Source organism: Manis javanica, chromosome 11 (genome assembly GCF_040802235.1).
Source record: "Manis javanica isolate MJ-LG chromosome 11, MJ_LKY, whole genome shotgun sequence".
NCBI lineage: Eukaryota > Metazoa > Chordata > Mammalia > Pholidota > Manidae > Manis > Manis javanica.
In genome coordinates this window covers 89,188,734-89,213,029 of record NC_133166.1, presented here as the reverse complement: position 1 = coordinate 89,213,029, position 24,296 = coordinate 89,188,734, and the positions used below count along the sequence as shown (strand labels likewise).

The window sequence follows — 24,296 nt, the reverse complement described above, 5'->3', positions numbered from 1 at the left end:
CTCCAACAAATTTTCCCAAAACTGTATTTTTAGTGCCAAATCAATAGACACTATTTAATGTATTAATGATATTTTATGCTCATTAAGACTTTCTTTAGGTTGGATCATATGAATTTGCTGCTACTGTTTTTTTTTTTGTAGGTGAAAATAGTTAAGTGCCGGCAGTTTCACTTGGTTCAGCCTCTTGGCTTCTTAGCTTAAATGTTATCTAGTGTTAAAACCTGAAGGAAATCTGTCTCACGTAAGTGGAACCATACATACTGAGAGGCAAGGCGAGGCCGGCGCAGGGATATGCTCTGGCTGTACTTCCACGGCCGGTTCTTCTGGCGGTTTCGCACCCCATCATCCTGGTCCATCATCTGCTCTAGGAGTGTCTGATCATCTGCATTCAGAGGGGCCACAGAGATGTCCCGCACAGCACGGAATTCACCACAGTTATTCAGATGTTCATTCTCCAGGCGGAAGAAGTTCCACACAAACCGCCTAAGCAAAAGGGATCAGAGTAGGCACATTACTTACAAAATTTGAACACACTACTATAACCTACAAACTTCCTAGTATATAAGGTTTCTACTCATGGAAACAAAACATGGAATTAAGGACCAGAATAGCAAATAAAGCAGGAAAGTATGGCATAGTGTGGGGAAGGGAAAAAGAATGGAGTAGGCAAAGGGAAGGCACTCATGGAATTCCGTTTCAGAGTGTTCATTATTTCACTTTATTGAGTATCTATACCATGAGAGGAAAAGGCACTGAACAAGACAGACAAAACCTCTGCCCTATGGGGTGTAATTTCTAGTGGACAGATAATAAGAAAGTAAGCAATAAGCTAATGGTAAGTGCTCTGAACACAATAAAGCAGGGAGAGGGGATGGGGGATAGAGCATGCTTCTCTTAAGAGATGCCATCTAGTGGAAACCTGAATGATGCAAAGAAGCAAGTCATATGAAATCCAGAAGAAAGGTATCCTAGGCAGAGGAATTACCAAGTATAAAAGGCCTCAAGTTGGAAAGGTTTTTGGTGTGTTGAAATAATGGCAAGAAGGTGAGTGAGGCCAGAAAGGAATAGAGAGGTTAAAATGGCAAGAGAGGAAGATGGAGAGGTAGAAGAAGTCTGATCCACAGAGGCCTTATTGGCTATAGTATATATAGTTTAGGTTTTAAGTGTGTTGGAAAAGAAGGAAGGTTCTGAATAGAATGACGTGGTTTGTTTAAAAATGATCAATTCTGGCTGCTGCAGTATGAATAGATCAAAGGGAGACAAGAACAGCTGAAGGAAGATCAATTAGAAGCTGTTGCAGTACTCCAGGAAAGAGACAATAGAGACTTAGATTAAGGTAGGAATAACAGAAGTGACAAGAAGCAGACAGACTAGGGAGTTATTTATAAAAACGGAGCTGACAGGAATTACTGACATGGATGTGAACAGTCTTAGGCTTTTGGTCTACAGTGAATGGTGACACTATTTATTTGAGAACTGGGTTTTTCCTATTAGGCTAGAGCCATTAAATATCCAAGGGGGAAATTCAGCAGCCAAATGAACATAAATCTGCAGTTCAAGGGAGAGTCTAGGACTGGAGACAGCATAAGGACAGTAGCTTAAGTCATGGGCTTAGGAATAATATAAGTGGGGGACAGAAGAGGATAGAGCATTAAACCCTGAAGCATTCTAACATTTTGCCATTGGGAAGAAGAAGAACAAGTAAAGGAATTAGGAAGGAATAGCCAGTGAGACAGGAGAGCATAGTTTCTGTGAAATCAAATGAAGAAAGTGCTTTGCTGAGAGGTAAGGTAATATAAATACAGAGAACTGACTGGGGAATTTAGCAAAATAGAGAGGTGGTGTGATCAGAGCAAAGATTCTGGGGGATTTGTCTAGATTCAAATCATGGCTCCACCACTTAGTAGGTGTAATGACCTTGGATGAGTTGCTTAACCCATGCTTCAGCATTATCAGGAAAACAGGTACCCACACCTTGGAAGACTGTTTTCAGTATTCAGTAACACTTAGAGCAGTGTCAGGTTCACAGTGTAGGCAATACTTATATGTTTGCTGCCATTATTATTATGGATTATTAACAAAAGTGATTTAGTTTGAGTATTAGGAAAAAAGACAAGTTGACTTAAAGGGAGAATGGTGGAGGGGTGAGAGAGTGGAAACAGCAGCACAGACATCTCTTGTAGAGTTGCTATAAAGGAGAAAAAAATGGGCAAGAGTTGGAGGACAAAAGTAGATCTGAAGAAGGATCATTTCACTTTTGTTTTAAATGGGTGATAGAACATCTGATTCTATTGAGCAAATGATTTAGCAAATAAAATAGTCAAGAAATTAAAAAGTAATTAGCTATATTTTTTACTAGAAAAATTTTTTTTTACACCTTATAAAGTAGCAAACACAAAACAGAAAGAAGTGGGTGAGGGAGGTACTGGTAGTGATGGGGAGTTTCAGGTCTTAGACCTGACATTTGGGAAAGTGAAGAAGTGAAGGAAGGTCTGGAGAGCACTGACAGCAGCACGTTTACTGTTCCCAGATTCAATCTTTATCGTTCAGGTTTACCTTTATCTTTATGTTTTCAGGTTCTATCTTACTTTACAGGCCATTCTGATGTATTTGTCCATCCTGACTCAGAGGAATGCTATATACCTGTCTGAAAATATCTTTATTTCATCGTCATTTGTGAAAAATATTTTCACTGGGTAAAGAGTTCTAGCTAGGCAGGCAGTTATTTTCTTTCAGCATACTGAAGAAACAGTTTTAATGATTTCTGGTTTTAATTGGTGCTGTTGAAAAGTTAGCTGTCAATCTAACCTACTTCTTTGAACATAATTCTTCTGCACTGCTTTTTTTAAAAAAAATAAGCATCTTAAAGTATAGCACAGATTATACAAAAGTGTGCAGATCATAGATTTGTAGCTTATTGTAAGGTGATCACATTATTTAATTATCAGAAATAAGAAATATTAACATTACAATATACCCAGAGCTGCATTTATGGCCCTCTCCTATGTTATCTTCTACAGTTTATTGATTTACCTTTCATATTTGTCTCTGCAATCTACCTGGAATTGGTTTTGCATACAGTGTACAGTACTAATTGAGATTCTTTTTTTTCTCCCCATATGGATATCTAGTTGACTCAATGTCATTTATTTTAAGATTTATTTAGCTACCTTTGTCATAAATCAGGTAGGGTCAATGTATGCGTGGATCTGTTTCTGGACTCTCTATTCTGTTCCAATAGACTATTTGTCTATTCTTTCACCAAGACCCAACTCTATCTTAATTACTGTAGCCACAAAGTAAGTCTTGACATTTCTCAAGTATAAGTCCTTTACTTTTGTTCTTTTCAGGATAGTGTGGCTATTCTTGATCCTTACTGTTTCCATATAAGTTTTAGAACTACACTAATTTATATTTACACTGACATTGTATTCAGGGTATAGCTACATTTATTCTGATAGTTCATGTGTAAATTCTTTTGAATTTTCTACATATGCAATCATGCCGTCATGAATAGCTATAGTTTAATTTCTTCCTTTCCAATCCTTACACTTTTCTCCTCCCTCATTATACTTGTTATACTTGCAGAATGATGTTTAATTGAAGTGACAGCAGGCATATTTACTTCATTCTTGATCTTAAGGGAGAGCTTATAGTGTTTCATCATTAAATATGATCTTATGGTTTTTGCAGATAATCTTAATTTTTTTCATGAACTGGTACTGACTTTGCATTGGTGTTTTTCTACATATATTGAGGCCCTGCCCTGCTTTATTCCATTAATGGTGAGTTACACAGATTGACTTCTAAATGTTAAATGATTCTGAAAATTGAATCTTATATTCTTAGAATAAACCTAGCTTGGTTGTGATATATTATCCTTTTTGTAGATTGCTGGATTCATTAGCTAATATTTTGTTCAGAATTCTTGCATGAGATATAATGGTGTTTCTTGGAATGTCCTTGTAGGTTTAGGTATCAAAGTGATGCTGGCTACACAAAATGAACTGGGAAGTGAACTCTTTTCCCTGGAGGAGTTTTGTGTAAAATTGCTAATATCTTCTTCTCATACATTTGGAAGAACTCCCTGGCCTGCAGTTTTCTCAATGGGAAGGATTTTAATGTGAATTTAATTTCCTTGATAGATATAAGCCTATCAGATTTCCTATTTCTTCTTTATTGGTTCTAGTAAACTGTACTTTTTAAATAATTTGTCCATTTCATCTATTTAAACAAAATTTATTGGCATAAAATTGCTCATAATGTCTTACTCTTTTAAAAAAAATCTGTAGGGTTTTTGGTATTTGTAATTTGTGCCTTCTTTCCTTTTTCGCTTGGTCAGTCCTGTTTAGAATTTTGTAAATTTTATTAGTCTCTTTAAAGAACTAACTTTGGCTTTATTATTTTTTATACTATATGTTTGTTTCCTATTCCATTAATTTCCATTTCTTTATATTTCCTTCCTTCTACTTTCTTTTGGGATTGGCTGTTTTAACATTTTTCTAATTTCTTGAGCTGTATACTTTTCTAATGTATACATTTAAGGCTAAACATTTTCCTCTAAGCATAGCTTTTTAGCTACATTCCACATATTCTTCTGTCACATTATCAATTTCATTCTGTTCGAAATATTTTTAGATTTACACTGCAATTTCAATTTTGATTCATGGACTATTTAGATATGTATGTACTGCTTAATTTCTAAACATTTGGAGAATTTCAATAATCTTTTTGTGATTTTAACCTTCTGAAACTTAAGACTTCCTTTATGGCCCAGCATATGGTTAATTTCAGTAACTGTTCTACATGCATTTAAAAGAATATATATTTAGTAGTTGTTACGCTCTATAACGGTCAATTAGGTCAAGTTGGTTAACTAGCTGCTTGTTTATTACTGAGAAGAGCATGTTAAAAATCTTCCTCTAAAATTATAAGCTTATCTCCTGTTTTCAGCTACTTTTGCTTTATATATTTTCAAGCTATGTTACTACTAGATACATACAAATTTGAATTGGCTATAACAACTGAATTTCCAAGTCCCTAGGTCTGGCAAATTTCTGAAGTGTAAAATTGGCTTTAGTGCTTTGCTTGTCTTGAGATACCTGCTTTCAATTAGATTTTAGTCTATCTTGTCATAATATTGATGTTTTTAGTAAGATTTAAAGACATTTTATCTGGCATTTTTATTGTTTCCAATGAGAAGTCTGGGCTGAAGAATCCAGACTGCCAAGTGTAAAAAATGATTCTCAGTAAAATAAAAAAATTATTTTAATTTGAATTTCTGTTCCTAGACTTTTTACCTCTCAATTTCCACTCATGACCTTTCCAATGGAGCCCAACTTTTAAAAAGCTTATAAATCATCCTGAATTATTTTAACTTTGTAAGTTATTAATCTCTTAATCCTTTAAGTAGGATTTTCCAATTCTGAGGCTGATGAGAAGTGTGAGGAAAAACAGAAAATTTAAGCTTTTCTAGTATAAATTTTAATAAATTATAACTTAGAAGTATTAGAAATCTTTTAGGTAAAAAGAATCTTTGATAAACTTTTTGGTAGTTTGCTTACCGGAAAACCTCAAGGGGAGCAAAAACAGTAGCAATGATGTCCCCAGCATGAGGCAACAAAGTTGTGGAGGTAATTGAGATTTGGATAGTCCAAGCAAAGCGCAGAATCACATCCTCTATGATGGCACAGTAGTAATAGGCCTGAGGAGTAATAATAAATTGACAACACTTACTATGATGTTTCTCACAAATAAACACACCTATCACAGTAGCAGGACTCCCACATGTCCCACCAACAAGCACAAGTTAAAATGGAGAATGCTTTATTTTATATTTTAGAAAGATATCACCAATTTAGTTTTTTTTATTAAATGGTACATTAAGTTTGGATTTCATAAACATGGTTGAACTTAAGGAATGTCCCATTTTTACATGGGGAAGACAACACTTTACTAATTCTTCTAGTTATAGTACCCAGTACTTAGAAGTTTTAGCTACACAAGTCTTAAGAACACAAACTGCCAATAGACCAAACAATAATTCATGGATTGCTATTAATCTCTGGATAACTAGCTCTTTAATAAATATGTGTATTTAAAGGTTATAACATCTTATATGAACTAGAACCACTATGTATTAAGCGATGGCATTAATTTCATTAAAAAAAAATTAACACAGGAATATTAGTCATGTTAGAAAGCTAGTAACAAAAAACCCAGCAGTCCCCGTGCCAGCTTCTCTTCCCATTCTCTATAGACAAATGTTTTCAAAATTTGTAGCTATTTTTCTTAGTATTTCTCCTTTGTATTTCTAAATAATGTGTGTATGTTGGTATATCTTAATTGATCGATTTTAGACTTTATCCACTGACAATTATGATAGAATGTGAAGATTTTAACACATTAACATATACCTTCCTGTTCTTCCCCCCTCCATCCAAATAGCGATAATGTAATTTTTGGATAAATTCATTTGCAGTGAATTCATTGTTGGGCCTCAGTGAAGAACTGCAATTTCATTTGCCTTTAAAGGTGAGTCTTAAGCTGATCCACAGCTGAATGACGTGGGAGTGAATGTTACCAAAAAAAGTGGAAGTCTTTTGGGAGGAATACACTTAATTTGAGGCAAGGGACACAGAAGTTAAGTTTCAACACAGAGATAACAAAAATGTTTCCTTCACCTGGATATGGTGCTTAATAGTAAACGTTGTTAATCCCTAGGAACCGATTTGAAGGTTCATATAGCTGTGCTTTTAATTTTTAAATGAAGCTCCACTGGACTCCACAGAGTTTCTTCCCTTTTCAAGTGCAATGAATTTTATTCCAATATATACCTTTTTAAAATTGAAAGGGATGGTGGTGATCTAGCAGAACACTTTTCTTAAAAATTTGCAAATTACTATGTAGGAAAGTATGTATTTTTTTTCCTAGGGTCATGAAAATATGAATAAATAAACTGATTGTAAGATTCTCTTAACGAATTTTATTACATAGAAACCAACTAGTTAGAACTATTTAAGGGAGAAATGGAGTAACATTTATAAAAGATACAAATCATTCATCTAAGCAATAAGCATAAGAAATAAATGTATTCTATCTCTTGGTAAGGCAAGAACAGTATAAGAAGCAATAAGGGACATCTACTTGGCGAGCACAAAAGAACCACCTTTACTTGAGCTTATGTTTGTCCTATGACTTGTGCTCACCAATACTGGTTTTCTTTTCAAATGAGATTTATAAAAATGTCTCATGTCTTGGTCATACATTATTTGCTTATTGTGATTATTGTAATAACTTTTATAAAAAAAAGACCACTGTCAACAAACATCCTTTATCTGCCTTCATCTGCTTACCTGAAGTTATCCTATATATCATTCTTCATATCCACTCTCCTATCATTTATCTTTAATCCCCACACTTGAAAAGTCTTCCCTATTCATAAATTGAATATTATACATTCACATACTTTTCAAAGCACAATTTTGAGGTATTAGTGACATTTGACATAGTATAAAATATTAGTAACCCAATCTATACTCTTCTTCCTATCACTGAATCTTACAACTGGGTAAAGATCAAATTAATTGGTATTTTTTGGTAATTATTTTTTCTAGTCAGGTAGGTTTGAGTATGTATTATAATAGGATTTAATTGGTGTTACGCCTGAGTTTGTTTGTTTTTTTTAAACAAGTACAAACACTCTTTGAACATACTTTTTGGGGATATACAATCTCTTCCCGGAGGAAGGTGTTTTCTCCAGCATTCTTATCAAAGAGACCCCAGTCCATCTTCAGATCCCAGATGAGGGTATAGCATGAACTGATGATACAAAAGACGATCCACAGGTAAAAGAACACCAGGGTATCTGAGTGACCTCGTTCTGAAGAGAAAAAATGGAAAGGAAAAAGAAAATAGCTAGACTTAAGAAAAATTCTTCACTAAGTACAACTAAAAAAACTACACAGCTCCATAAAGGAAGTAAGATTTTAAACAAATCTCCCTAGTAGAGTCATTGTCTAACAAAGGTTATCTGGTTCTCCTGAAGTCAAAAGTAATCATCAAACATTTAATGAATACATAAAATTTATACAAATGTGCATTTGGAGTTTTAGAGGCTCTATGTTGAATATATATAAAAATCCAAGTAATTGTGGTGTAGATTTTGATTACAATAGGTGTCATTTCAATTTTTGCCATCAGGTGGCAGCTTAGGGTCAAAGATGAAAAAAACTGATCAAATAGCACTAATAAAGAACGTGTTGCATTTGCTTCAAAGAATTGTTGAATTGTTTTTACTTTAGAACAACGTTTCCTTCATACACTTACATCTTGTCTATTCTTAATGTAGAGGCAATCTGATTATTTCAATTCTAGATAAAATGCCAGAAAGCAATAGATTGATGAGGACTTCAGATTGATAAGGACATATGTGAAAGCAAATTTCTCTCAAATGGCAAAGCAGGATACTTTTGCTTCTTTTAGAGGTTGTTTATTGATACAAAGGCCTAATATGACTTTATGCTGGAAACACTATAAAGTGCACTAAATCAGAATAATAAAAATAATTTACAAATGCAGTTATACAATTTCATCTTTTCCATTCTTAGGTGCTTCACATATTCCCTAGTAAAATTCTTTTTTGGTAAGTTTGAGCATCATGATGTTATCTGTGTTCACTAGATGCAGGATATAGGTATGTAACAACTAAATGGTCCTGAATCAGAAAAAAAAATAGAGAAATCTAAAAAAAATTTAAATTTTCGTTGGTTTTTCAAAGGCACAGAAAGTAAAGTATGTATTGTACATCATCTATAATCCTTCCTATTAAAATTAACAAGTATTTATTAATCATTTTTAGCTATTAAAGTGTTAAGTGCAGTATGATTCAAAGGTACCCTTTAGAAATTTCTTGTCTATTAAATGAAGTAGCCATTTGCTATTGATGATAAATTTGAGCTTGTAATGAAGAATAAATAAAAGTACTATGAAAATATCAAAGAGAATGGGAATGTTTCCAAATGGTAGGAAATAAGAGGAAGTAACATTTGAGTTATTTGCAGAAAGATAAATAGTGTTGCAAAAGTCAGATAGATGAGGCAAGGCCATTCAAAGTTGAAGGAAGATAATGAAAAGGCACCAGGGTGAGAAAGTACGAGATGTATTTCAGAAGCTCCAAGTAATCTAAATCTGTGCGAGTGAAACACAGAGGATGTTAAGGGAATGGGTATGATTTGAAATGATTTTGGAAAAGACATTTTGGGTCTGACTGTGGAATGACTTGCTGGGCCTTCTGATCAGATCTGTATTCCAGTAACATTAACTGGCTGCAGGTTGCTTGCATCAGAATTATCTCATTAAAAAATACAGATACCTTAGAGCTCCAGTATAGTGTTAGAGTCAGTATGTACTAGCTCAGGAGAGCCAACTGTTAAATTTTCAAAAACTTTGTAAGCTGGTTGTTAAACACAGTTATTATTAAAAAATAAATAATATAAACTTACAATTAGTTATATTAAAAACAAAGGTAATAAAAACTCAACTCCATCACTTTCTCCTTATTTTACTAAATTTTGCTATTATCTGTTCTTCTAGGCTATGCATGTTGACTGTATTTATATGATGAAAATATTATATCATGCTGTGCTACAATACATCTTTTCCCAATTCAACGTTATCATCTTAGTAGCTTGAAATTGGCTACTGTGGAAGTATTTACATCATAGAAATAAGCAAATACTGAAAAATCAGTGCCCTTTATCTCCCACCCAAGAACTGGTTTGTTAAACATATATCAATATACCACTTGCTCAGCTTCTCTTAGAAGTCAGTGGTAGGGAACAGAAACTAGTATTTTTTAAATGGTCCACAAGTGATTTTAATGTATAATCAAGCTTGTAAATACACATATTTTCAGGTTTAAACAATTTCCAAAAAAACTTTCTTCATCAAAAGCAAATTGAGTTGAATGAATATTTATACTACAACATTGTGCCATATGAATTATCAAAAAAGTCCTAACAAAATATTATCTAGGTTTAATTAGATGTGTTCTGACATATCTGTTCATTTCATTCCATTGATAGGTATACGCTCTAGCTGAGCAGTATTGCTCAATAATTAGCATCACAAATGCATTAAAAAAATTCTATAATGTCATCTATTAAGGTGTGCAGAGAATAAAGTAAATTTAGCAACTTAATAAAATTCACTCTACTCATATTTTCAAAACAAGATCAAAACAAAGAGGAAAAGACAAGCAATTTTATTGTAAATTACATCTGCAACTCTTTTTTTTTTACTGAATGCTTATTACCATGTGCTTTACATATATTATCTCATTCAGTTTTCACAAGTCATCATTTGGTTTGCTAGTAAAAGTAATGAAGTAAGAACAGACTAACAGATGTATCAGGAGGAGGCAACAAAGTATTTCTCAACTGAGTATAGGTAATATCAAGTCTTATTATTGAAAGTTAATTTTCTTTCCTAATTACTGAAGAAATCATCAAGTTCAGATTATTATATAAAAGGAGATAGTAGAAGGAAAAGTTTTTAAAAAAGGAATTAATAATGTAACTAAAAGCATAAGTCTTAAAATGGTACAGTTGGTCAGTGCTTCTTTCCTTTGTAAGTCCCTTTATTTCTATGAAATTTCTATGAAACACACACAAGGATTTAAAAAACCAAACAATTAGACAGAATATTTTGGAATAAGTAATGTTTCATCTATGGATTTTTTCAAACAATGACTAGCACACATCTGGTCTACACATGCTACATTTTGGTTTCTTTTAAATCATTACCCTTATTTGATCTTTCCCATCTCCCAAAGGAAGAGCTTCTCCCTAAGATCATCTGCCTTCATTGGTATTCAGGGGAGGTATTGGAAAGATATCACTTTAGGCAAGCAATTACATCTAATTCTCTCTTGGCTATCTCTGGTAGCCCACTTTAGTGATGTTCAGAATCACAGAAAATGAAGTCATTGCTATTCTGTGTTAAACTTCTATTACACACCTGCCACATTAGAAGCATAATTCATACTGGGCATATTTATGGTCATAGTATTCACTGAACCTAAAACAAATGAAAATAAGCTTCTTAGACTTTTGTACCCATAGCCATCACAGGAAGGATAAAGTAAAATAATACATCAGGAAGACTGTTAATAGAGAAACCAGAAAAATTACATATGGAAATCATTCTGAAGTATATTTCAGGCAGGATATTTCAAAAGCGAAAGAAGTGGCACCATGATAAAGACAAAGTGAACTGTTTTCTTTTCAATCAAAACCTTTCTACACTGGCAATAGTTTACTAGTTTTTAATTTGAAATTAAATAAGAAAACAAATGAAATAGACTGGACAGTATTGTCAAAGCCCAAGCTTATATAAAGTAAACTGAGTTAGGAATGAATTTGGCATATAGCAAATCCTAGTTCTATTCTTATTACCTAAAAAATTGAATTGCTGACTTAAGAGATAAATACGGTTCTCTGAATATTCATGGATATGGATACTTCCCTGATCTTTAATGCATTTTAGTTAGTATGTAAGATCACATGCAATACTACACCTCCTCAGGTGATTATCATATTTATCCTTAGGACAGGCAAGACAAACATTATTATTCCCATTTTATAGTAAAGGAAGCTGAAGTCTAGAGAAATAGTGAGTGGAAAAATGAGTCGATTTGAAGTTAGAAGATCTGGGTTTGAATCCAGACTCTGCCTCTTTCCAATGCTGTGATTATAGAAACTTTATAATCTTAAAATGATTGAGACAAAAATGTAAATCATTAAGCTTAAGGATAAATGAGGACACTAGAAATAGCAATCTTTATCCAAGGAACTTTTTTGTACCAGACAGTGTTGTTCTCTGTTAGTCCATCTCCACTCTAAGATGAAAACAGAGTTCCATAAAACTATAAAGTTACATTAAAAAGATTTCTAAGGTATGTGGAAAACAGAATTTAAAAACTATACATGTATTATGATTTCATACTGTGTATAAAATCATGTTTATAGAAGAAGACAGAGGTGGCTATCCCTGATGAGGGAAGTAAGATTATTAAGGGGAATCACTTTTAACTTTATGTATTTCCATATTATTTGAATTATCTTTTTACAATACTATATACGTATCTGTGTTTTACCTGTATAATTAAAGATAAAAGAAAAAGACAGGAACAAAGTGAGCTAAAGAAAACAGTTTCTATTAGGGTGGTGATACTTTATAAATATTTAAACAAGCCTTAAATAATGCTATATTGTTTTTATAATAAAAAAAGAAAAAGAGTACAAAGAAATTCACTCAACATATATTGAGTATCTACTATAAGCTGCATTATTTATTATGCACTTATAGTGCTTAAGATTAACTCCAAAGAAAAGTCTGTTTACTTCTATATTTAACAAACATGCTGAATGTCTACTGGGTATATTTTAGAGAAGGGAGAATGTACTGAGGAACTATTAAGGCCTAACTGTAAAAGAAAAGAGCTATAAACAAAAACACAATGTGTAAGTGCAATTGTAGAACTGTGCATAGAGGAGGAATCAATAAACCAGGTTTCTAGGAGGAGAAAAGGCCAGGAAAGGCCTTCTGGAGGCAGTGCTACTTAAACTGAGTCTTGAAAAATAACAGTCTTGAGTTAAACAGGTTTCTGAGGCAGAGAGAGCCATATCAAACAGCAGAAACCATTCAATCATTAAATAACTAAATTAGCACCTAGTTTATGCCAGATATTATTCCAGATACCAGGTACAAAGGAGTGAATATTATTCACTAAAGAACGAATTGCCTGTTCCAGTGAGGCGTACTGCTTAGTGGGGGTAGGCAATGATTAGATATACAAATAAATGAGATGATTTCAGACAGTGCGAAGTGCCATGAAGAAACCAGAATATGGTAATGTGATCGAGACTGGCAGAATTCCTTTAGATGTGTTCAGACAAAGTGTCTAAGTTGATAACTGAGTAATGAGAAGGAATAGCCACAAGAAAAGCTGGAGGAAGTATTACATCTGTCTTCAAAATCCAATTTGTATTTTATACTTAAGAGTACCTCTCAGTTTAGACTAGGCACGTTTTAAGTGCTCAACAGCTACATATACCTAGCAGCTACGCTACTGAATAGTGCAGTGCTAGATACCATAGGGAAGATGAATTTGAAGGGGAAGCCTGGAAGTAGTGTACCAATGAGAAGGCTATTACAGTAGCCAAATGAGAAATGATGGGGACTAGAATTGAGTGGAAGTATAAGGTATAAAGAGGTCAGGCAAAAAACCTGAGAAATAATTTGAAACTAAAATTGATAGGAATTAGTTAATTGTGAAGGTAAGATAAAGAGCAGATTCAAGGACAACTCCTAGTTTTTAACCTGGATGACTGTGTGGGATACTGCCATGAACTGAAATAGAAAACATGAGGCCTGAAGAAAGCTAAGGGGAAAAAAAAAGAGTTTCATTTTTAAAATATTGACTTTGAGGACCTATGACATCAAGGTGGAAAATACCTAGGAAACAACTGGAAATAAAAAGAAGAAGATACAGATTTTGGAGTCATATATATATATAGACAGTAGTTGAAACCATTTTGGAACCACCAAAGGTAACATAAGGCTCTTCTACAAAAAGGGCAAGGACATAGTCAGAAGTAGATGTTTTCCATCTATACTGCATTTGACTAAGCTTGGTTGAGTATATTTTCAAAAATTGAAAGAGATAAGAGCTCTCTCCAATGTTACAGAGCTTCTTAGCTCTTTCAAAAATATAAATTGTAATCCTATATTTGTATATATTTCAAGGTTGTAAATATGTTAAAATTATTATATGAAGTTACTGTGGCTATAGGAAAATAGAGACTATGAGGAAGGCAGACTACTGTTTTGAGATGCAGGAATGAGAAAGAGCAAGAGACTAGAGATGGCTTAATGAGATAATGGAAGTCTTTTTAGGGTGAGAGGGGCTCTTAGGTATGTACATCAGCTGAAGAGAAGGAGTCAGTAATGATGAAGATACTGAAGATTTAGGAAAGAAAAGGGATGATGACCAGAGCAAGATCCCAAAAAGAGGAGGAAAGAAGGTCTTAAGAGGAGACCTAAAAGAGAACTTAGGAGGGAAACTGTTACCTAAGACTGGGAAAATATGGTGAGAATGGGTTTGGGTTAAATAAGTATGTGGGTAGAAGGCAACTGAAGGAAAATAACTCCTGATAGGTTCAATTTTCTCAAAGTAGTAGGAGACAATGTGCCTGCAAATGTAAAGGGGAGAAGAAAAGCAATGAGAGTTATAACAACACCTTTTCAAGTTAACATTTCACAGATGAATAAAAACTTAATAATGAAAATTATTTAGCAAAGGATAAAATAACATCTAAGCTTAGAAAGAAAGTAATCTCTCCTTCATATGATAATCTTTTCAAAAACATTTTGTCTGTGCTTACATCTTTTTTTTTTTTTTGAGGGCATCTCTCATATTTATTGATCAAATGGTTGTTAACAACAATAAAATTCAGTATAGGGGGGTCAATGCTCAATGTACAATCATTAATCCATCTCAAGCCTAATTCTCGTCAGTCTCCAATCTTCTGAAGCATAACGAACAAGTTCTTACATGGTGAATGAATTCTTACATAGTGAATAAATTCTTACATGGTGAACAGTACAAGGGCATTCATCACAGAAACTTTCGGTTTTGATCATGCATTATGACTCATAAACAATCAGGTCAAATATGAATATTCATTTGATTTTTGTACTTGATTTATATGTTGATCCCACATTTCTCCCTCTATTATTATTATTATTTTTATTTTTAATAAAATGCTGAAGTGGTAGGTAGATGCAAGATAAAGGTAGAAAACATAGTTTAGTGCTGTAAGAGGGCAAATGTAGATGATCAGATGATCAGGTGTGTGCCTATGGACTAAGTATTAATCCAGGCTAGACAAGGGCAGCAAGACATCCACGGATGCAGAAGATTTCTCTCAAAGCAGGGGGGGTGAGGTTCTGAGCCTCACCTCTGTTGATCCCCAATTTCTCACCTGATGGCCCCCCTGCGACTGTGCCTGTCTTAGGTTGTTCCTCCCTTGAGGAATCTTACCCGTCTCTGGCTAACCAGCCATCTTCCGGGGCCATACAGGGAAATGTAAAGTTGGTAAGTGAGAGAGAAGCCATATTGTTTGAAAAGGTTAGCTTTTTACTTCTTTGCAGATTTATGCCCTGTGGCTTCTATGCCCAGCACTTGTCTCGAGGTATCTTTACCACCTGGAGGAATTATGATACTCGGTAAATTCGATATGAGGCACGAATTCTATTTAAGGGTTGTAATTAGGAAGGAAGAAGAAAAGCTATAGAGGTAGCATATGGAAGAAAACATGGGAGGATTGATTATTTCTTTGACATATCTTCTTGTAGAGTACCTTAAGTATGTATAGGTTTTAAACTACTAACTAATTTGCACACACATATTAACATAATAGGAATATGGTGACATAAACAAAGCAAATCTATAATTACCATCCATCTCCAGTGAAGCCAAGAAAACCATTTAGGCACCCTAGGCATTTGCGAAAATTTATCTATGATATGATGGATATTGTCCAACTGTACTTGAACAATCAGACAAATTAAAGCAGCCCATTTCTGGGATCTGTTCACATCCCATATGTTCTTTTAACCGTAGATAGTCTATAGTCATGAGATTTTGGAGTGCTACAACTTGCTGTGCTTACATTTTTATCTTTATTATTATATAGACATACTTTTTTTCTCTTTCCCATAAGACTGTACTCTATCCAGCATTTTATTTTATTATTATTATTATTATTATTTTTTATCCAGCATTTAAAAAGACTTTAACTTCACAACAGAGAGAGAATTGTATGGTGTGTATATACTTGTCTTTTCCATTAAATTGTAGTATCTTTAGGGAAAGATCTCACAGCAGCATTTTTCTAGGGCCTATGCACTATACTCCATGCTGTAGGAACTCAATATTTGCCAAGTTAAACTGAGGGTGAGGGCTGTACTTTACAGTTTTTTTAATTATCTTCACAATGCATACCTTCCAACAAATATTTGGGGAAGCCAACATGGTTTCTGGGCTGCCTACAGATACACTGTGTCCCTAAAAACTTGTATAGAACTGAGTATGAAAAAGTCAAGAAACAGATGTATATGCTATGTGTAAATTTCATTTCCTGAAAGCTACAAAATAAGGAAAATAAACCCCCTTTATCTTCCTTGCCATTTAGACACAATCTTTAATGACATTAATCAGATAGCAAATTTCTCATCAGGAATCTTCTGGAGGCCAGAAGGAAGCATAAAACATTTTACATTTCTTCATTTTTACCCTTTACAACAGGACATAGTTAAATTTCTTCAAATCCAATGAGTACAGGCATTGCTGCTTAAAAGCTGATGATTGATACATGATTCATGATTTTTATTGTTTTAACTGTACTAAATTTCAGACATTTTCCTTTTAGTAATGATGTGTACTATCATTTATAATTCTCACTCATTTTAATAAAAATTGACAAAATACAATAAGATACTCAAATAATCACACAAATGCACCAGTATTTGTGACAAAGAAGGTGATATTGCCAAAGCTGTTAGTTGGCAGCTATACTATCTAAAAGCAAGAATGATCTGAATCCAAAGGATAACTAAGGTGTGTGTGTATGTGTATATGTGTGTGTATGTGTATCTCCAACATCTCATAACATGTCCCAAATGCCCAGGTTTCAATAGAAAATCACTTAGTCATGTCAAGAACCAGAAAGATTTCCAACTGATTGAAAAAAGAAAATGAATAGATGCCAAAACGGAGATGACAGGGATGTTGAAATTATTTGATAAAGACTAAATAAGCCATGTTAAATGTTCAATTGTGATGAGCAATTACAACATGTTTTATATAATGAAAAAATAGAAAGCCTCAGCAAAGAAACAGATGACTAAATGACCTAACATTTGTGTCGTCAGAGCCCAGAAGAAGAGAAGAGTGGGGGACCTGAAAAAGTACTTGGAAGAAATAATGGTTGAAAACTCCCTATATTTGTTAAGAGACAAAACTACGGATTCAAGAAGTTGAGCAAACCTCAAATAGAATAAACCCAGAGAACTTAGAATAAGTTCTCTTAGAATATGCCAAACCATATAATTAAACTTCTGAAAACTAAAGACAAAGATACAAATCTTGAGTACAGCCAAGAAAAACATGACACCTTAACTGTCAGGGTTAAAACAATTTGAATGACAGCAGCTTTCTCATCAGAAATCTTCTGCAGGCCAGAAGGAAGCACAAAATTTGTCAAGTACTGAAAAAAATGATTTATAAACCCAGAATCATATACTCAATGAAAATATCCCTCAGAAATTGAAAGGGAAACAATTCATTCACAGATAAATGAAAATTAAGGGAATTTGTCAGCAGATCTACCCTAAAAGAATTCTTGAATTCTCTAAACAGAAAGAAAATAATAAAAGAATCTTAGAACTTCAAGAAGGAAGAAAGAACACAGTAAGCAAAAATATGAATAAATATAAAAGGTTTTCTTTCCTTTTCCTCTTGAATTTTCCAAATAATGCTTGACAGCTGAAGCAAAAAATTGTAATACTGTCTGATGTGGTTCTAAATGTACATAAAAGAAATATTTAAGATCATTGTATTATAAATGGGGGAGGGTAAAAAGATATAAAGGGAAGTGAGGCTTCTATAAGCCACTCAAATAGCAAACTCAAAGAGCAAAGTAAGTAATAAAATGATGACACTAGGACACTAGGATTGATGCGACACCTGCCAGATGAAGAGAAAAGATAGTTAGGTCTACTGATGCCCCTGTGTGTGCTGTTTCCTGCCAAAGGAGGATACACAGTCCACCCGGTCCCAGCCCCGGCTTCAACTATGGAAGAAGCCAGAAGAAGCAGGAAAGAAGGGGGGAGTAGTCAGAAACTTATGTTGTTTATATGAGGGAATGCCATGTCAGGGGCCCCAACTATCAGGGGCACTAGTCAGTTTCCAAAGCCCCTGATTATGATTGGTATGACCATAAAGAAGATTATTACGAATGCATGTGTGGTAACAATCACATTGTAGATTTGGTCATCTCCTAGGAGAGTCCCGGGCTGACCTAGTTCAGCGTGGATTAGAAGACTTAATGCAGTGCCTACTAACTCAAAGAGCAAAGTAAGTAATAAAATGATGACACTAGGACCCTGTTATGTTATGCATATATAATACTTAGAGCCACTAGAAAAGTTACACAAAGAGATACACTCACAAACGTTATAGACAAATCAAAATGGATCTTAAAAAACTGTTCAAGTAAAAACACGGAAATAAAAAGCAGAGAGAGGAGAAAATCAAGAAAAAAAATGGCACATTTAAAAGACTTGTAACATCAATAATATAAATATACCAATTAAAAGAGATCTCCAGAGTAGATTAAAAACTATGACCCAATAATTCTGTCTACAAGAAACCTATTTTGAACTTAATGATATAGGTAAGACAAAATGGATGGAAAAATATGTATCATGTAAATGTTAAAGGAAAACAGGGTGACTGTATTACTATCAAAGTAGATTTCAGAGGAAAGAAAACTATTGGAGACAGAGAGGGGCATTATATAATTATAACGGAACCAATTCACGATGAAGATTTAACAATCCTAACTGTGTCTACATCAAACCAGAGCAGCAAAAACTGATAGAATTAAAAGGAGAAGTAAAAAAACCCCACAATTACAGTTGGAGATTTCGACTCTCCTCTTCAACAACTGATGAAACAAATAGAAGGTAAGTAAGGATTTAGAACTCAAAAACATCACCAACCAACAGGATATCCACCCAACAACACCAGAACACACATTCTTTTCAAGTGCCCACTGAACATATTCCAAAATAGGCCATATAATCAATAACAAAAATTGCTGAACACTTGGAAACTAAACAACACTCTACTAAGTAATTCATTGATCAAAGAGAAAGTCTCAGAGGAAATTAAAAAACACACTGACTAAACATAAATGAAAATAAACATCAAAGTTTGTGGGACACAGCTAAATTAGTGCTGAGAGGGAAATGCACAGCATTATACATATATTATACACATTAGAAAAGAGAAAAAAGTCTTATCGATAATTTAAGTTCCCACCTCAAGAAACTTGAAAAAGAATAGCAAAATAAATCCAATGCAAGCAGAGGCAAGGGTATAATAAAGGACAGAAATGACTGAAAATAAAAAGAAGAAAAATCAATGAAACAAAGAGCTGGTTCCTTGATCAATAAAATTGACAAATGTCTAGTACAATTGACAAAAGAGAAGACACAAATGATCAATATTAGGAATGAAACAGGAGGATATCACTACCAATCCTGAAGACATCAAAAGGATAAAAAGGGAATATTATTGATAACTCTACACCCATAAATTTTAATGAAATGGACTAAATTCATCAAAACAATGCTGACTATCACAACTCATCCAGTACACAATATATAATCTGAATAGTCTTAAAACTATAAAGGAAACTGAATTTGTAATTTAAAAACTACCCCAAAATATATCTTCAGGCACAGATGGTTTCACTGAAGAATTCTACCAAACTTGTAACAAAAAAATCTACAAATTGGAAAAGAGAAAACTTCCTAGTTCATTTTAGGAAATTAGTTTTATACCCATATCAAAACCAAGACAGTACACAGAAAGCAAAGTACAGGATATCTTTCATGAATACAGACACAAATATCCTTAGATATTAGCAAATAGAATTCAATACTATATAAGAGGAATTATACACCATGACCAGGTAGGGCTTATTCTTGAGATGCAAAGCTGGTTCAGTATTAAAAAATCAGTAATATAATTCACTATATTAATGGGCTAACCCATAGAAGAAAAACCACAGAATCATATGAAAAGAGCTAGAAAAAGCATTTGAAAAAAATTCAATACCCAGTTACGATTTTTAAAATCTCTTCAGAAAAATAGAACTAAAGGGGAACTTCCAGAACTTGATAAAGCTTCCGCAACAAAAACTTACAGCATTAGCTGAGGAAGTTTTATTTATTATACTTAGTAGTGAACAATGGAATGCTTTCTCCCTAAGACTGGAAACAAGGCAAGGGTATCTGCTCCCATCACTCTTACTCAACATAGTACTGGAAGCTCAAGCCAGGGCAATTAAGTAAAGAAAGAAAATAAAAGGAAGTAAAAGGCAGAGAAATTGGAAAGGAAAAAGGGCAGAGAAACTGGAAAGGAAGAAATGAAACTGTCCCTATTTGTAAATGCCATGACTGTCTATGTAGATAAGTACAAGGAGTATACAAAAAAATCCCTCTTGAAATGAATGATCGCAGTATGGTCTTGGTATATAAGATAAATATACAAAAATCAATGTATTTCTATGTACTAATAATGAACATACAGACACCAAAATTTAACAATACCATCCTTCACAATCACTCAAAAAAAATATGAAAGCCTTGTACATTAAAAAACACAAAGTGTTGAAGAAAGAAATCAAAGATCTAAAGAAGTATAGAGAGATATTCATGGACTGTAAGATTTAACATAGTAAAGATACTAACTTTTCCCAAATTGATATATAGGTTTAACAAATTTCTTATCAAATTCACAGCAAGACTTTTTGTAGATACAGACAGTATTATTCTAAAATTTCTATAGAAAGGCAAAAGAACTAGAATAGGTAAAGCAATTCTGAAAAAGAATAACAAAGTGAGAAGAATCAATCTACCCATTTCAAGATTTATTATATAATTACAGTAATCAAGATTGTATGGAGTAACCTCAGCATCATGGGTATGTGAGTCATTCCCTTCTTCTTTCCCCTCTGGTATACAACTAACAGGACATCCATAACTGGGAAGAAAAAGGACCTCTGCATAGTGTATCAGGCACTCAACAGATTCATCCATCTATGCACCTCAAAGTGGGTAGACTGGACCACAGAGGAGGTGACTGAGTAAGGGAAGTGTAGGGGAGTGGGCAGTGGCAGAAGTGGGGATGGCAGCAAAGGCAGTGGCTGGTGTAGCAGTGAGCCAGAAGGACCTTTCTGGCAGAGGACATGAAGAGTGAAGGTGTTAAGTTGGGGGTCTGCCGAGCTATATGCACTGCAGCTGGAGGGACCAGTTGCTCTCTTTGATGAGGGACCATAGTGACTGGAGGGAGGGAGAGGAAAGGGAAGTGGGCAGACTAAGAGAACTGAAGGGAAGTGTCTCTAGTCTGCCCCAGGAGGCAAGAGGACCACCTACAGACCTCTGCATCCCTGCACAGTTGAGGATCCCCCTATCAGGCTGTGGGCACACCCAAAGTCTCAAGTGCTAAGTACATAGTCCTTCCCACTCTGTTACACCTCCACCCACCTTTTTTAAATGAGCTCATTTTCAAACCTAGCAGTGAGTTAGCTTTGGGAAGAGAAAAACTTCTGCTATAGCACCATTTTCTGTAAAATAAAAGGAAGGCTCCTAACTACCAACTTGTCGAACTTTTAGAATCAAAGTAAACAAAGCCTTGCCTAAATATGAAAGGTGTTCACTACTTCAAATGCAGTGGCAGAGGCACTTCTCATCAAGTACAATGAAAAGTCACAGTAATAACATATCAAACAAAAAAGACAATTTTCCAGCAACCAAACCAAAGATATGGAATATTATAATCTAACTGATAAAGAATGTAAACTGGCTGCTATGAAGAAATGTAATAAGCTGTATAAGAAAACTCAGAAAGGCAATACAAGCATCTCAGTAATAACATTAATGAACAGACTGAAATTCTAAATATTAAAGGAAAAAAAACCCAGAAATCAGAAATTCTGGAGGTGAAGAACTCACTAAATGAGATGGAAGAATGCATTAGTAATAGAGCAGGTCATATGGAAGAGAGAGAACTAGCATGCTCAAGCGTAGAAGTATAGAAATGATTAAGGTAGAAGAGAAAGAGAACCAAAAAGTGAAGACATCTTTAAGAACTACCTGACTTCATTAGAAAGTGAACATAGGAATAATGGGTATCCCAGAAGGAGAAGAGAGGAGAAGGGAGCAGACAGCATATTTAAGTAATAGCTGAGAATTTCCCAAACCTGGGGAAGAAACTGGTTATACATGTCTGTGAAGCTAATAGAACACCGTATTTAATCTCAACATACACAAAAAAACCTTCTCTGACACACAGCATATTAAAACTGTCAAAAGTCAATGATAAAGAAAGAATTTCAAAGGCAGCCAGGGAGAAAAAGACAGTGACCTACAAAGATACCTTCATTAGGCTTTTAGCAGATTTCTCAGAAAATACTCTACAGGCTAGGATAGAGTACAATGGCATAATCAAAATACTGGAAGATTAAAACTGCTGGCCGAGAATACTACCCTACCTGGCAAAGCTTCCCTTCAGATATGAAAGAGAAATAAAGGCTTTCCCAGACAAACAAAAGCTGAGGGAGCCTACCACCACTAGACCTGCCTTACAAAAAATGTTGAAAGGAGCTCTTCAAGCTGAAATGAAAGTATACAGAACTCTGATTAAAGTAATAAATAGCATTAGAAAACTGTAACTCTTTCTAGAATATTATATTAAACTCTTAACTACAGCATAAAGGTTAAAGGAAAAGATCATTAAAAAGAACCATAGCTATTGCAACATTGTAACAAAATCACAGCCCAAAAAAAAGATAATTTGTGACCTCAAAAATATAAGAGGGGAATAGTAAAAGGATGGAACTAAGATGAATGAAGATAAATTGCTATTAGCAGAGAAAGGGCTATTTTACCTGTGAGATGTTTTATGTAAACCTCAAGGTAACCAAAAAGCAAAAATCTAGCACAGAGGCATGAACCATAAAAAAAGGGGAGACTGAGCAAGTCACCATGGAAAACCAACTTAAAAAGGTACACAGAAACAGAAGGAAACACAAAAAATGGGGAGACAAAATACTCAGAAGGTAAAAGATAAAATGGCAATATTAAATCCTTACATATAATAATCACCCTACATGTAAATGAATTTAACTCACCAATCAAAATACAGAGTGACCGGATGGATAAAACCCTGACTATATGCTGCCTACAGAAGACTTATTTCAGCTCTAAAGACATACAAAAGCTCAGAGTGAAAGGATGGAATATGATATCACAAAGAAACAGAAATGAAAAGGAGGGCATAGCCATACTTATATTTCAAAACAAACGGACCTAAGAGACATAGAGAACATTCTGTTCAACACAGGAGAATACACATTCTTCTTAAGAGCACATGGGACATTCTCCAGGATACATCATGATAGGGCACAAAACAAATATTAGCAAATTTAAGAAGACTGAAATCATGCCATCTTCTCTGATCACAGTGATTTGACTAGAAACCAACAAGAGGAAAGCAAGATGTACAAATATTTAGAAACTAAACAACACGCTTCTAAACAACTACTGGGTCAAAGAAGAAATCAAAAGGGAAATAAAAAATTATCTTGAAAAGAACAAAAGTGAAAATATTCATGAGATACAGTATATCATGAGATACAGCAAGAGCAGCTCTGAGATGAATAAATGCATATATCAAGAAATGAAAAGATATAGAACCCAAAAATGGACTAACAGTTATCAAAGGGAAAGGGACTGGGGAGCGTGGGTGGGAAGGGAGGGAGAAGGGGAATAAGGGGCACTACTAGCACACATAATGTGGGGGTGGGTGCACAGGGAAGGCAGTATAGCACCGAGAAGACAAGGAGGGACTCTATAGCATCTTACTATGCTGATAGTGACTATAATGGGGTATGTGGTGGGGACTTGATAATGGGGGGAATCTAGTAACTACAATGTTGCTCATGTGATTTTATATTAATGATACCAAAATAAAAAAAATTTTTTTAACACACACACAAAAAGAAATGAGAAGGATCTCAAATAACCTAAATTTTACACCTCAGGGAACTAGAAATAGAAGAACAAATTAAGCCCAAATTTAGCAGAAGGAAGGAAATGAGGATCAGAGCAGAAATAAAGGAAACAGAGATCGGAAAAACAATAAAAAGTTATCAATAAAACCGGTTCTTTGAATGAGCTGGTTCTTTGAAAAGATAAAATTGAGAAAAAAAGTGGGAAAACAAAAAAGGAATAAAGAGAAATTACAACTTATACTATAGAAATATATACAGAATCATAAGAGACTACTATGAACAATTACATGCCAACAAATTACATAACCTAGAAGAAATGGACACATTCTTAGAAACACACACACTACCAAGACTGAATCAGGAAAA

The 24,296-nt window shown here is 34.2% G+C and overlaps 1 protein-coding gene across 1 annotated transcript in view; it reads right to left on the bottom strand.

The window, feature by feature from the left end:
- The window catches only part of XPR1 (xenotropic and polytropic retrovirus receptor 1), a 232,685-nt gene that overhangs the window by 5,581 nt on the left and 202,808 nt on the right, over positions 1-24,296 (bottom strand). The window contains exons 12-14 of the mRNA XM_037021098.2: positions 7,716-7,882; positions 5,565-5,704; positions 262-483 (exon numbers count right to left, since the gene is read on the bottom strand). Coding sequence (XP_036876993.2) covers positions 262-483; positions 5,565-5,704; positions 7,716-7,882 — 529 coding nt within the window. The remainder of the gene's footprint in view (positions 1-261; positions 484-5,564; positions 5,705-7,715; positions 7,883-24,296) is intronic.